Consider the following 15,885-nt stretch of genomic DNA (forward strand, 5'->3'; position numbering starts at 1 on the left):
AAAATGACTAGCTGACTGAAATGAATCCCTTATGTGCATATTAACTAGTATGTACTTGCACTTTAAAAATCAAAATGATGAATATAAGCTAAAAGTATTTGAATTGTAGCCTATTGTCATGAGAAATATTAAATCAAAACTTGTATTTAAATGATTGAAAGTCGCCATCCTCTGCTTAAATTAGATACAATTTACCATTTTTAAATGCACTTCTGATCTTTAAATATTTTCACTCTGTTTTTACTCTGTACTTGTAAATGTGTTTAACTAAATCTTAGACATTAGTTTTTATGTTTTTGTTTTTTCTCCAGTGTTTTCTTTGTCCTAGTTTGGCACCTGTAACGTAACCTGACGGTAGTTTAGGTGTGTATCCTGACGCACTAGGGGGCGTATAAAGTACACAACACAACTCTAAAGTTTCTCTGGAGTAGCTAAAAGAACAAGGGGAGATTTAAGAGTTTATTCTGCGTTCTTTACGGTCGTTGACGTTCGATTGCATAGAGTGATAGTTTTGAAACTGGTAGTCGAACAAGAAAAGCGTTTCAGCGGCTGACTTCTTTTTTTTCTTCTTTTTTTTAAGAAAGCAGGTAACGTTAGTATTAAAAATATTCACGCGACGCGGTATCGTAGAACAGAACTCTCGCGTCTTGGCTCTTGGATTGTAGACGCCTGTTTCCTTACATCTTCACCACTTAAGAAGACCGGTGATGGAGTGGCGAGCGCAGTCTGCAGTGGGTTATGAGGCTGCTTACTCAGAAGCACAGAGATGGATTGAGGTAAGAACTGTTCTCACTTTTACACTTGCCGTGCTCTCATTTAAATAAATATAGTTCAGGAAAATGACACTTGACACTGCCAAATTATGAGGTAACTAAAACGATAAAGCACATATTAATTTACTCATGTTGAATTATACCCAGACACACCTGTTGAAATCTCCTTTAACAAGAATTTATAAAAAGCCAACTAAAAATAGCATGGTGTTGCATGCGAAATATAAGTATCTCCAAAAACCTGATGGTGAATAGGTTACTAAATCAGACATTAGTGTCTGTTTGTTTATGATTAGTTTGGAGTGGGGTTTCAATCTTCAGCTGGCTGAAGATTGGCAGGAGTCACGTGACCTGTCAGTGGCTGGTGGCAGCTGGCAGTCTGATTCTGGCAGGTCACGTGATCTGCTGGTGGTTAGCCTTGGCAAGTTTAAGCAACCATTGATTTTTTTGGCAGATTTTGTGTTTTGTGTTCCTCCCTCTCTAGTTCTGGCGAATTACATTAATTTATTTTTGTGCATCTGTTGATATGATGATTGTTCCTTTACATGATTGGTATTTTAAGAATTCTATCGTAATTAAAATAGTCAGATAGCCCTGGTTGATTGACGCTTCTCTGGCCGCTGAATCCAGTCAGCCGCGGATGAGCTACGAGTATATATTCTTGTTTTTTTTATATATAGGCCTATGTATGTATGTATGCATGTGTATATATATATGAAGAGTTCAGATGCAAAAGCCTCTAAGTGCCATCTGAAATGGAAAGAAAAAAAACTTATATTTATTCAATTATAATAAAGCCACAAAAAGAAAAACATTCCATGAATCAGATTAAAGTAGGCCTATGAAAGATAAAATACTAAACTCATATAGGCCTAAAGAATTCAGCACAAATTTGTTGGAGTTTGTAGCTTGGCCTATTTTATTACAGGTGTAAAACATGAGTGGTGAAAAATAATTCCCTGGAATGAGAGTGGGAACCAACCAGTAGGGATCATGGCCATTTGACCACTTTATTTGTGATAAACCTCTCTAACATGTCGATTGTGTAAATTAATGTATTCATAAGAATACATATAAATTATAAAATAATATATTTCCTTGCAGCGAGTGTGATTGGGAACGTGTTATAGCTCAACCTCGGTAGCCGGTCGTGATCCACCAGGGCTATCTGACTGTTTTAATTACCATAAAATTCTCTAAAACACCAATCATGTAAAAGAACATAATCATATCAAGAGATGCACAATAATAAATAAATGTAATTCACCAGAGGGAGGAATACAAAACACAAAATCTGCCAAAAAAAATCAATGGTTGCTGAAACTTGGCAAGGCTGACTTGCCAGCCTTGTCACGTGACCTGCCTGAATCAGACTGCCAGCTGCCACCACCAGCCACTGACAGGTTACGTGACTCCTGCCAGCCAGCTGAAGATTGAACCCCTACTGTTAGTTTGAGAATTTTCTGTTCTCATTTACTTTTACCAAACGCTGAGGGTGAATAAATTAGGGCAGAATTCACATTTTGGGGTGAACGATCACTTTAATGTATCACTGTTTACTTTTATATGAAACTTTCTTTAAAGGTCACACTCACAAATAACATTTCTAGTACCCTGTCGCACTTCATATCATGGTCAAAACAACAAAACGGAGATACTCTTTGGTTTTTATTATTATATTATTCTAAAAATGTATAAATAACATAATTATCTAATACTGATTAATTAAACGAATACAACTTTTTATTCATTATTATATATATATATATATATATATATATATATATATATATATATACATTATATTTATTAATTATTACCTTCCTGTCCACCACCAACAAATTTTGGGTATGTGATTAAAAGGACATGACAGTGCATTTTTGTATCTTATTCCACGAACAGTGATGCATTAAAGGGATAGTTCTCCCAAAAATTTAAATTATGTCCTCAATCAATCACCCTCTTGTTGTCGTTCCAAACTTGTACGACTTTCTTCGTTACACAAAAGAAGATATTTTGAAAAATATTGGTAACCAATTTGGTGACCATTGACCTCCACTGGGCATAAAACAGTGAGACATTTCTCAAAATATGTTCCACAAAAGAAAGAAAAACATACAGGTTTGGAACGACATGAGGATGAGTATAAATTACAACAGCATTTTCATTTTTGGCTAGAACTATGCTTTAAAGAACCTTTTAGAAAAAACTGATCTATTTTATTTTTTCATCAAGCTCACAGTGAAAAAACTAGTAGTCCTGCAAAAGTTTGCACACGCTTTACTGGGTTTATTCTTCCAAACCCTTTGGAACCCACTTAGTCTGGGGAACAAATGATTAGGACTTTCCTATCCTTGCGAATTCCCTTCTCAGCGGGAGATGGCAGGGCCAAAGCACTGGCTGTAACTGAACAAATATTGTTCTTAATTCATGAGGGGTGAATCTAAATGCTTTCAGTGTGACATCAGTCTCACACAAATGCACACTGGTTCATTGTCACAGGCAGTGGACCTTGGCAGGGCAGTTTCAGCCCCAAGCCGATTGCTCCCCTGCAAAGGAAGGGGATGTGCCACTTAGCTTCCAATCTGAATGACTAACGGGTTGTCAGGCGTGAGGGCGCACTGAGCAGTGCTGGAGTCTGAGTGTGTGAGTGTGTAGGGTGTCATGGTCAGCTGAACGATCTGGAGTTTGTCACATGTGCTCATTCTTGCACCCGGTCTGTGGGCAGAGACATTCCTGTTTTTTCTCCAGGGTAGTTCTCAGCTTGTTAAAGTCAAACCTAAAATTAGCCACCCTTCTGAAGTTGCTTGGTATGTCTAAGTGTAGAAAGTTGCCATTAGCCACTGTGGCTAAATCATTATTGTAGTAAAATCATATTACATAGAAGTTTTGTTAAATATCTCATCCATTATTGTTTAGGTAAATCTGGGTCATCTAATTTGAAGTTTAAATTTGTAGTTGTACATAAGGTCATTTATTTATTTATTTATTTATTTAATTAAAATTTTTATGTTTTACATATTTGAATTGATTGTTCTTTTTATCCTAAAATGACCCTAGTGATGTGGTGTTGAGCATTTTCTCCCAATATTCCCTCTTGCTCAGCAGACTTTACTTGGGCAAAGGGATTAAAGCACTTTGGCACAATTAACGATGTGCAACATTCCGTGTGTCCAAACAACTTGGAATGCCTCATTGCTCCTTCATGAATGAACAATCGTTGTGTGCAAAAGTGCAGCTGAATTAAAATAATGTCTTGCATTATCAAAACCTGCTATTTAAATTAATATGTAATCACATTATGTGAGCTTGAAGGAAAAATAGTTTGTAGTAAAAACTCCTTTTTTGGAGTAGATTTTTGTTGGTAGAAAAGGTGCATGTGTGGAGGTAAGGGATGTGAGACTGTTTAATTTGAATTCTTTAGAGAATCTCAAATTTATGTTTTTTAATAGAAATACAGTAAAAACAATAATATTGGGAAATATTATTAAATGTATATATTTAATATATTTCAAAATGTAATTTATTCTTGTGATGGTAAAGCTGAATTTTCATCATCATCACTCACATGATATGTCACATGATCCTTCAGAAATCATTCTAATATGCTGATCAAGAAACATTTATTATTATTATTATTATTATTATTATCATCATCATCATCATCATCATTGTTGAAAACAGTTGTGCTGCTTAATATTTTTGTGGAAATTGTGATACTTTTTTGCAGGATTCTTTGATTACTGTCACTTTTGATCCACTGAATGGATTCTTGCTATATAAATTATGTTTTTCCTTTTACAATTACTATATCATTTTATAGTTAATATTTTTGTTCATTTTTTTTATTGGTTATGTAAAAAATCTGGTTATGTATTGTTCAAGCTCTTAAATTGTTATCCACCTGCTACAGAGATCTGTTTAAAAACAATAAGCCATTATGGACATTACAATGACAGGAACAGCAGGGGTCAGGATTTCATATGTCATTGAACACTGATGTTTACTGCACCAGTTTACTGCTGTGTGAATGTGCTTCATATGATTAACCTCTTGTCTCTTTGCTCTCCATATCTGTGAGGGTTTGTAATGGTTACATAAATCTACATGAAGGGGACAGGAAGCTATTTGACATTTAATTCCAAAAACATTGATCTTTAATATTCTGACAACTTACAACTTTTTGGCTGTATTATAAGAATATCTTGTTTTTTTTTCTCAAGCTTTAAAAGATTTAGATCAGTGTGACATGGAATACAAAATTCCCTTTGAAATAATCTACCTTTAGTTTGTAACTTGTAGTGTAACTGGATCTAGTACTATAGGATCATAATATTTGTCCATACATTATTTCTGTCCGTGTTTTGTTCAGCAGACATAGAAAGTTTCCTTTGAAGTTCTGCTTCTTAAAAGAGAACAATTGCGGTTCAAATCTCGCAGTCAATGCTGATCTCAACATAACCAGTGTCCTTTTACATGTAAGGCCCTCCACACCCTCTGAATACATGCCATGTTTTTGAGTGGCAGCCAAGTAAAAGCAGCTTAAGAATGTCCTGTTCTACAAAACAGACATCAATAAGTGGTTACCCTTTAATGACATCTCTAGATTTCATATCTTCTGCATACTTTGTTTTTGCAACAAGACTGTTTTGGAGATATTACAATACAGTATGTCTAGCCTGATTGTTTGTAGTTAATTTCTTAAATTTAATGTTATACCAGTAGCATATTATAAAGTATTAGCCTACTCATAATGACATTGTCTCATGAAAGCTAAACTCTGTAAAAATGTTTTTACTGGCGTTTAAACTTGGAAATTGAGAACATTTGCATCGGAAAAAGGGCTTTAGTCATAGATTGTTATATGAGGTGTGGAGCAACAGGGCTCACATTGTAACAGTGTAGTCTGAGGGAATAAACACAACATAAATGCTTCCCTGTGTGTGAGCAAAAACAATGGGCTGCCTGCCTTCTGCATCCTGCAGGAGTAGTTTGAGATCATTGGAAAGGCATGAAGCTGTGTGTAGAACTGTGACATTCCTCCAGATGCTCTCGTTCTCTGTGGTTTGGCCACTGGGCTCCAGCTCTGATTACTGAATAACCCACGATTCTCCAAAAGAGGCTGTGTTATTGTACTGGTGTGCTAGACGCTTGGACTTAAAGCTCGGAAGAACAACTTTCCTCTCCTTTCCCTGGACATCCTACCTTCCCACTCACTGGTTCTTAGTGCTTCCTGTGTTTGTCCTTGTCTCGCAGGCAGTCACTAAGAAGAAGTTTGGGAGCAGTAATTTCCGGAGTTCTCTGGAGAATGGACTTCTGTTGTGTGAGTAAGTAAAGCTATGCTTATTTAGACTTCTTTTATTTTTATTTTTTTACTATGGTTTTCTTGCTTAAACCATGAAAAGGATTCTGCTATAATTTTGTGGCTTAGGCTATCATTTTGTAATGGTTTTTGATATACGTTGCACTTTTTGTGCACCACAAACATAATGTAAACAGTCCTAAAGGACAGTTCATTCAAATAGGGAACATTCAGTCTTCATTTACTCACCCTCATGTTGTTCCAACACTGTATGATTTATTTCGTCTATGGGACACAAAGTAAGAATTTTGAAGAAAGTCTTTTTTTTTTTTTCTCATACTATTAAAGTCAATGGGGTCCAAAAGTTTTGAGCTCCAAAAGTACATAAAGGTAAGGTAAAAGTAAACTGGTTTAAATGAAGTCTCCTGAATCAAAATTACTTTGAATGATCAACAGAGCAAGAATTAAGTGGTTATTCAATTTCAAACCTCATTGGTGCTTGTGTCATAATGTTAAGCAATGACAATGAATTTAGAATTTTGGACACCACTGACCTCTGACTCATTGTGTGGACAAAAAAAGTTACCAAAAAAAAAACCACACTCACACACACATATATATAGGGTAACCACTTATTGATGATAAGCAATGGTGTTAACAAAAGCAAATGTGAGTTGGGGAAAGTTACTTTTAAAAGTAATGTGTTACAATATTGCATTGCAATATTGCATTGCATTTACTTCCTAAAAAAGTAACGCCTTGCGTAACTTATGGCACTTTTCCACTGCATGGTACGTTTTGGCTCGCTTTGCTTTTCCACTTCATGGTTAGATTCGGCTCGGCTCGGTTTGATTTTCCACTGCAGTTTAGTACCGCTTCAAAGTGGGTGGGATTAAAGACTGCACGTTAAAGTTGATGCAGAACTTTTTCATTCCTGTTCACTTATCCAGCTCTCGCTGGATCCGCTCCTCGGCTACCAGCGAGGGGAACGTTTGCACCTCGTCTACTGACCAGTCACCACTATTCAGCCATTTCTTTTTACAAGTTTATTTATTTATTTATTTTATTTTTAAAAATATTGCAAACAAATAATACTTGGGTGGCTGTTGCTGACTATTTAAATCTAGCGGGTTTGGTGTCTTGTGTTGCAAATCCGATGACGTTGGTTCTGTCTGACCAATCGCATTTTAGTATCTGTACAGTATGCTTGGAACCTCAACAGAGGTGGTACCATTTAAAGTGAGCCGTACCATGCAGTGGATAAGCGCCACAAAATGAGCCGAGCCGTACCGTACCATGCAGTGGAAAAGCGCCATTAGTTACTTTTTATGGAGTAGTAACTTAGTTACTTTTTAAAGTTAATTTTGCATTACTTTTTCTCACCTGGGATGGGCTTGCCTGTTTGTTTGTGGGAGAACCCAGGCTCAGTCGGGGGCCAGTTCTCCTCTGGCGTTTATGAACTAGAGGCCGGATTTAACTGTAAGATTAAAAATATTATATGAATGCCTGGCTGAAGAGATGCGTCTTTAATCTAGTTTTAAACTGGGAGAGCGAGTCTGAGCAACGAATAGAATCAGGAAGGCTATTCCAGAGTTTTGGAGCTAAATGTGAAAATGCTCTCCCTCCTTTGGTGGATCTGGATATCCTAGGTATGACCAAAAGCCTCGAATTTAGTTATCTTAAAGAGCGCGATGGATTATAGGGCGATAGAAGATCCGTTAAATAGACTGGAGCTAAGCCGTTTAGGGCTTTATAAGTCAGTAGCAATACCTTGTAATTAATACGGGACTTTATAGGTAACCAATGTAGTGATGATAAAATCTGTGTTATATGATCATATTTTCTTGATCAAGTAAGAACTCTAGCGGCTGCATTTTGGACTAACTGTAGCTTGTTTATTGAGGATGCAGGACAACCAGCTAATAAAGCATTACAGTAATCTAGTCTCGAGGTCATGAATGCATGAACTAACTTTTCTGCATCAGAAACTGATTGCATATTACGTAGCTTAGCAATGTTTCTAAGGTGGAAAAAGGCTGTTTTTGTAACATATGAAATATGATTTTCAAAAGACAGGTTGCAGTCTAGTATAACACCCAGGTCTTTTACTGTAGAGGATAAAGTAACAGGACATCCTACTATGTTAAAGTTGTATTGTGATTGGTTTTGTGGGTGGTTTTTTGAACCGATAAGTAGTACCTCTGTCTTTTCTGGATTTAATAAAAGAAAATTACGCGTCATCCAATCTTTTATATCTTTAACACACTCTGTCAATTTGGATAATTTAGCGTTTTCATCCGGCCGTGATGAAATATATATTTGAGTGTCATCAGCATAACAATGGAAACTAATTCCATGTTTCCTTATAATATTTCCAAGTGGCATCATATATATTGAGAATAATAGAGGTAGGTTAATACCTACCTAATAAATGTAGGTTTATACATTTATTTGTGTAATTTAACATTATTATTATTTTTTATTTATTTTTATTGCAGCTTTGTAAAATATTCTGAGTTTGCAATGCATTTCACTGTTTTTATTCATTTTTAGGAATAACAAATCTGCTTTTATTTTTGAAAGTGAGATGAGTAAATGCCTGCTCACATTCAGTCTAGAACTACAATACCCATCATGTTTACACACAACGCCTCTGCACTTACTCCCGATTTCTCTCAACATAGGGTCTAGGAGATGTTTCAGTCAATGAATGGGAAAACCAAGTAACTTTCAATACTTATTTGAAAAAGTAACTTGTAATTTACTTGTAACTTCTAAGTAATGTGTTTAGCTGTGGTCACACTGGACTTTTTTATAAACATGAACTCAACAAATAACAAATAGCAATGCATTCAAAATATACAATCTACTCGAACTGAACTTTGAAACTCCGTGAAATGCAAAACTTTTCTCATGAGCTTGCGTTTGCGGTCTGATGCATTCGTATGCGTATGAGTGAAAGTCAATTGAACGAAAAGTGTAGTGTGACCGCCCCTTTATTTTACTAGTTACTTGAAAAAAGTAATCTAATTACTTAACTCGCATTACTTGTAATGCATCACCATCAAGACTGCGCTGAAGTAACCATTTAGCTTGCTTCTACAAGACTTTGAGCTCTTTTATCACTCATGTTTTACTGGACTCATACATGTGTGTTCTGCATTGCAAATGAAATGCAGTACCAGGTAATTTACCAAGCAAGTTTACATCATAAAAGCCAAACATATGGAGCTCAAAATGGTATAGTTTACAAATCATGCAGCATAGTAAAATTGTTGGAGGTCTTAACATAGTATTGTACAAGGAACCGTGCAAAAATAAGTCTTTATTAATAAAAAATCTGCCATTAGTTTAAAAACATTTTTCCTTTGAGCCTATGTTGGAGCTATCCCTTTAACTACTTTTCTATAATGCACTGAAACAATATTTTACCTGTTGGCTGAAATATGATGCAAGCTAACACTACCTGAACTTTTTCATTTGGAATTTGCATCTAATTCCAGCTGCATGTAATTTATCGTGCATGATGCCTTGCAGCTATTTTTAAAACAAATAATTTTTACCCTGCTGTCACAATCAGAGACTCTTCCATCCCAGGAAGCATTAGTAAGCCCAGCAGAGGAAAACAACATGGATGGCAGAGCATTTAAAAGGACAGCTGGGAAGAGGTGTTCCATACAGCTACTCTAGCCGGGTTCAGAAACCTGAGCAGAGGACAGGCACACGGGGAGAAGCAGCTCTCGGGCCTCTTGTGCTGTTTATGTAAAGGGAACGTTGGGTCGGTGGACTGGGCGTGACATGCTGCAAGCTCAGGGATTTCAGCACATTTCTGAACCTGACTGGATGGTTTTGGGGCAGTGCGTGGGCCGGTTTGACACGCTGGTGTCAGTCGAATGACTCAGCAGACTAATTACCACAGTCCAGTGCAGAATGTCATCGTCCTGCTCCTGCGCTCTTATGCTGCCTGCTTACAGTCTGTATACCGAGCCATTAGCTTTGCTATTTCCACATGAGCTAACAAAAGCCTACATTACCTGAGGACACTGTCACTCTGGATTTCACGTCTAAACAATGAGTCCTGTGAAACTACTGCTGGGGCCGGCACAGCAAAGGCTTGACTTTAGCTTAAAGAGTGTGCAAATACTTTTTAGATGTGTGAATGGGTAGATGTGTTTTACAGACAGAGAATAAATGGCCAACACTACATATTATTTAGATACTGTATCTATACTATATATATATATATATATATTATTATATAAAAACATTTTTGGGCCACCAATCTAATTTTAAAAAGCTTTGTGTAGCTCTAGTTACGTATATTAGTATATAGATACTGGTGTTTAAAAAGTAATTTATTTTAAACAGGTGCACACATCTCTGACTTTGTTACCATGTTATGACCCGACTTTTGGCATGCCGCTGCTTTATTAACCAATCAGATTCTACATTTTAATTACCTTTAATTAGAAATGTTACTGTTAAATTTAGCATTCAACCAATCACATATTTACAAATTATTTTGTTATTCTTTGCATGTTATTAAATGCACTACATGATATTGATTCTAAAGCCTGTATTGACCTGTAACAAAAATTACAGCTATGTTATTCCCTTAAAGTTTTTACCCAAAATGAAAATCCTGTAATTTTTTTACTCACTGACTTTTTATTCTACCACAGAAGGAATTGCGCATCACTAAATGAGAGAAAATACACTGTATGAGACGAGTCATAAAAATGTTAATGACTGCCTCTCCCTTTAATGCACATCATTTCATGCTCATCACTCAGCCTGTGTATTTCCCCAAACCAGTTTTACACACAAAACTAGACTTACTTGGAGGCTTTTGACTGATGTCTGTTTCCACAGAGAGCTGTTGGTGTTTTTTCAGGGCATTAGATGGCTTTGTAAACTGAAGCCAGATGGTCAGAAGTAAAGAAAGCCATAAACTGGCAACTGACACGCAATGTAATTGTTTGTGTTGACTTTTTTTGTTCTGCTTTTCTTTCTCTAGACTGATCAACAAGATCAAGCCTGGCATTATCAAGAAATTAAACAGATTATCCACACCTATTGCTGGCTTGGTAAGTTGTTGTTGTTGTTGTTTGTACTTTGACATGGATACAGGATTTTTGCTGTAGTATTCCATCCTGATAAGAACTTTAAATCTTAAAAAGAAGTTTGATTGATTTACTAAATGGTTGACATGTACATGGGTATTTAGCATGAATTGAAAAAAGTTGATTTACTTCTGCCTGTTATTTAATAGAAATCATTTGTCACCATTTTCCAAACAGGAAGCATTGCAATTTTCTATTATGAACGATCCATACACATGTATGTAGAGAAGAGGAAATTAGATTTTAAAATAATATAATATATTACTTGTTGTCTTGGACAGTACAAAAACCTATGCTCTATGGTTCTTGCTATGGTCTATGCTCTTGCTTTTTAATGCAAGAGCATAGACAAGTGGCATATGGGCCTGAATTAAGCTGTTTTTATTTAAACTTTTTGGCCTAATCAATGCAAAACATGCTAATTTATTTCCTATTTCCCTTTAAAACTCTTGACCCAGGTAAGCTTAGATAAGCATCTGCATGTCCAACAGTATCACAGCGGTATTTCCATAAAATGCTTCCAACCCCAAAACCTATCGAGCACAGCCTAAACTCACAATTGAGGGCTTACATGGCACAGGCTAAGCAAAGGCATGCAAAGAAAAACACATAGTTTGGAGTATATTTTAGTTTTGCTAAATACTGCTGAGCCTGTAAAGTTTGTCCATAAGAGAGCTGTTTCTGAGCTACCAGCAAACCGTAAGTTGCAAAAGAACATAATGCACTTATCCAACAATGTTTATGACTGATGAAAGATTTTTTTTCCACAGAATGAAAGGCTCATTCAAGCCTCTGAAATCTTCCCAGCACTATTATTGTTCCTTCTGGCAGCTTGGCTTTTGTTAGACGCAGTTTTATTCTAATACTGAGGTTTTATATTTTGTTAAATCAAGGCTCATTAGTGCAAGAGTGGAAATCTCTGGTTTTGTGGACGGTGTAGCGACTCTAGCTTTGGATCACTAAACTCTACTCAAGGTTTGGCTTTGGTTGATCTTTGGATCACTTTCCCATAGTTCCATCAAATCCGGAGCCGTGGTTTACCCTTGTGTTTCCCCGGATAGCTGATCCTCCTTTTAACAATTTGAAGAGAGGAAGCCTACTCTTGTGTGGCACGCTGGTCGGCCACATTAGAAAAGTCATTCTGGCAGGGCTTTGGACTGAGGTTTAGATGACTCTAGAGCACAGCCCTTCATAAACCCCCCTATAATTGGGCTGGATGGATATATTTGCAATGAGTCTCACCACTGTGAAAAGAGAATTGGCAGAACTAATTATTTGAATAGGATTTTCCACAGGCCACCAGGCTTGTTTGCTCTTAAAAGTGTGCATTTAAGGAGTTATATTTTATTATTTACTTTAATTGAACCCATAATGTCTAAGTGTTGTAATTGTAATTTCGTTTAGCATTATTGCCTATTCACATAATAGTTTACTGAAAACAACATGATTCATATGAGAGCTTGATCTATGCTGACACAGTTTATCACAAAAATGTAACTTTAGCATACTTCAGATTACATACATATCACCAGTAATGCCTGTGCAACAAACCAACAACCAGCAGTTGCAAAAAAAGTGTTTTCTGGTGGTTGTATTCGCTGAATGAGTATTTCTGACAGCATTACTGTATGTGCACTGGCTGTAAAGTTAGAGATTCATTATGTCACTGTCCCAAAGCTATCTGTGCAAAATTATTAAAACATATTAGTGTTTTAACCAACATGTCCTGTTGAGGAATTGTAGGTCATTTAAAATTCCAAGTAGAGGTTAAACATGTAATAGTCTGTTTGTTCCTAACCACCTGCTTCAAGACATTTAGCATTCAGGTATTCAGGTAAACAGGTGACTAGTTGGACCTTTTCACATCTCAGATATATTGCATAAATCTAGGTTAAAGTTTAAGGACACTGATCAAGCTGTTGGAGTGTGAGAATTTGGTTGAGGAACAGAACAAACAATGAGAGACGTCTTGATGTTGACATTCATTTTCTGTGTGGTGTATCTCATTCGTCACCTTTAAACACAGATAAAACGTACTTCAACTGACCCTTTGACTCCCACACACAGGGTCAGGGTGAGACCTTTGACCTTGCACCTCGGGAAAGGATTTAAACAGCAGGCGAGGAGGTGATTCAGAAGTAGAGCTCCTCATTGCCATCTGCTAATAAGCATGTTTGCTGTTTAAATATAGGCCAAAGCACCCTGTAATTATTTCAGAGCAAGCGGGAAAGCAGGAAAGGGTGGGCTGCACGCTCTGAACTATCATCCAGACGGTTGATCAAGTCTAATTGAAATAATGTCATAACACGACTTCAGTACCATGATAGTCTACATTTCTCAACATACCAGATGTGTATGTGAATGAACAGACACAATCTTTAGTTTGCTTAATATTAAAAGCATTTCCTGACCCACCCACCTAGCAATTTTAACAGTTGCTTGGGGGAAATACTTTGTCGTTTCTGTCACCTGTGTTTCATGGCAACCTCGTCTCCAAAATAATCCACCGCCCTAAAGATTCCTCAAATATTCTGTTGAGAGATTTGTGTGGCGGTTTCTGGGTGTGAAAAGTGAGAGTGTGCTTGAGTTTATGTTTGTGCACATGCAGGTATGTGTTTGGGTTAGTCTAGAGCAAATGAAAAGAGAGTGCGTGTGTGTGTTTGTGTGACTGCAGTACATGTGTGGGGGAGGGTACCAGTGGCTTTGACACTCTCTGTCATACTTTTGCGCCGCCCCGAGGCCAAACTCCTGCTCTCACAGGTACAGTCACAGGTCAATCAGTGATATCCTGCCTTTATTCTTTGCTCTTGTGGTGTCACTTTTTATTTGCCACCTGCCCTCTTTCGTCTCCTCCCACTGCTTCAGCTCACTGGACTGAACTTTGGAAGCAATGATTTCTGGACTGTGTGTGCCAAAGATTCCCATATGAGTGCTGTCTAACTCAGAAGGTGGACACATATTCTCTGTCGACAGGACAACATCAACCTCTTCCTAAAAGCCTGTTCAAAGTTTGGACTAAAAGAGGCCCAACTTTTCCACCCAGGAGACCTGCAAGACTTTTCCACACGTGTGACTGTCAAGTAAGTTTTGGTTTTCTCAACTTACAATGTTCGGTAATAAACTTGACCTTCCGCCAATGTGAAAATAGCTGTGGTTTTGCTATAACAGAATGTGTCCAACCACTGTTTATGGCTGATTTTGGCAGCTCTTATTGTCCTCTGGTCTCATATCCACATATTTTTGTAAAACAGGCTTGTATTACTAAACCAGTCATTTAAATTCAACTGAGTCAGTATGAAACTCAATGTGAATGGCTATTTTAAAAAGATTCATGGGCACGTTGTTGACATAATCGCTTAATAACATTTATCATACAGTCATGCCTGGCTTGTATGAATATGTCTTGTTTGTGAAAATGCATTGAATATTAAATAAAAATCATGAATTAGCTTTGCGCTCTTTGTCAGGTGAGAAATTAAAGTTAGAGAAGAGCCAATAAATAAAGAAGAGCAGAGGTGAGTTGCAATGAAACTATAATCTGATCTTAAAAAGGCAGAATCACCCTCATGAGTGAAGCATAAACTCTCATTATCACTGAAACACAAGCTGACAATTGGCCTGTGACTGTGTAAATTCGAGATGAAGAGAGATTAAAGACTTTATGTGTGTGTGCGCCATGGGTAAATTTGCCACTTGCAGGTGTTAATGTCCTGTGCATGCTGTAATCATGCTATATTGTTGTAGTTTCAGTGTTTCGGATTAGCCCATGTCTGTGAAAAGGGTGGAAAAACATGGCATGTTGATCAACCTGTTCAGTATTTTCACAGGTGTGTCTTTGGGAGGTAGTGACGTTGTGAGATCTGTCAGTCCAGCTCTGACATGTTCATCACCGCAAGCACTTTAATATTTGTGAACAAATACACAAGTCCTATGCTATTATATTTTCTTGGTGACTTAAATGAACTAGAAAGTTTCAGAATTCATTGCAACAGTTCACAGAAAAATAATAATTCTGTCATCATTTTCTTACCCTCATGTCATTCAAAACCTGACTTTATAGTCTATGAAGCACAGAAGGAGAAATGTTGATAAATGTGCTGGTTGTTTTTTACCCAGTGAAGTTGCATTGAATAGGGACTGAAGCTGTCAACCTTCAGAAAAAGGAAGTAAAAGCACCATAAAAGTATAATAAAAGTAGTTTGTTTGACTTGTGTGCTATTTTCCAAATCTTCTAAAGTAATTTAATAGCTGTGACTAACAGATTAATTGTTTACTGACAATCTTTGCTGTGAGTGGATTGTTATCTAGATCATTGAGTCAGTGAGTTGAACTTGAAAAGTTTAATTGGATCAGTTCAATCTGTTTAATCAAATTCACTGAAAAGATAGGTTCATTTGTGAATTGGCAATCACTATTACTCTCATAAGCTCTCTTGAATTCTCATGACCTTGCCAATGAGAGTTTGGGCGAATGTCAAGTTTTTCAGTGAATAATGGCTTAAAGTTGGTGTATTCCACTCACAAATCATATGATGTCAAGACTTAGAAATAAATAAATAGCACAAGTCATGTAAACCACATTAATTTATGTTGCTTGTGCTTTATGGTGCTTTTTATGGTGAGCTTCAGTTATCATTCACTTTATTTTAAAAAGTTCTGATGATATTCTTTAAAAAAAATTACCTTAT

The 15,885-nt window shown here is 36.7% G+C and overlaps 1 protein-coding gene across 17 annotated transcripts in view; it reads left to right on the top strand.

Moving 5' to 3' along the window:
- The first annotated feature begins 49 nt into the window (after positions 1 to 49).
- Positions 50 to 15,885, top strand: part of lmo7a (LIM domain 7a) — a 50,674-nt gene continuing 34,838 nt past the window's right edge. For 15 of the 17 annotated variants that reach the window (XM_081367790.1, XM_081367801.1, XM_081367799.1 and 12 more), the window contains exons 1-4: positions 50 to 776; positions 6,030 to 6,100; positions 11,093 to 11,162; positions 14,172 to 14,278. In XM_081367790.1, coding sequence (XP_081223916.1) covers positions 708 to 776; positions 6,030 to 6,100; positions 11,093 to 11,162; positions 14,172 to 14,278 — 317 coding nt within the window. In that variant the 5' untranslated portion in view covers positions 50 to 707. Of the gene's footprint in view, positions 777 to 6,029; positions 6,101 to 9,953; positions 10,049 to 11,092; positions 11,163 to 14,171; positions 14,279 to 15,885 lie in introns of those variants that run through there. The other 2 variants (XM_081367794.1, XM_081367802.1) reach the window with 2 other exon arrangements.

The sequence above is a fragment of the Scardinius erythrophthalmus genome (assembly GCF_964197995.2).
Source record: "Scardinius erythrophthalmus genome assembly, chromosome: 6".
Classification (NCBI taxonomy): domain Eukaryota; kingdom Metazoa; phylum Chordata; class Actinopteri; order Cypriniformes; family Leuciscidae; genus Scardinius; species Scardinius erythrophthalmus.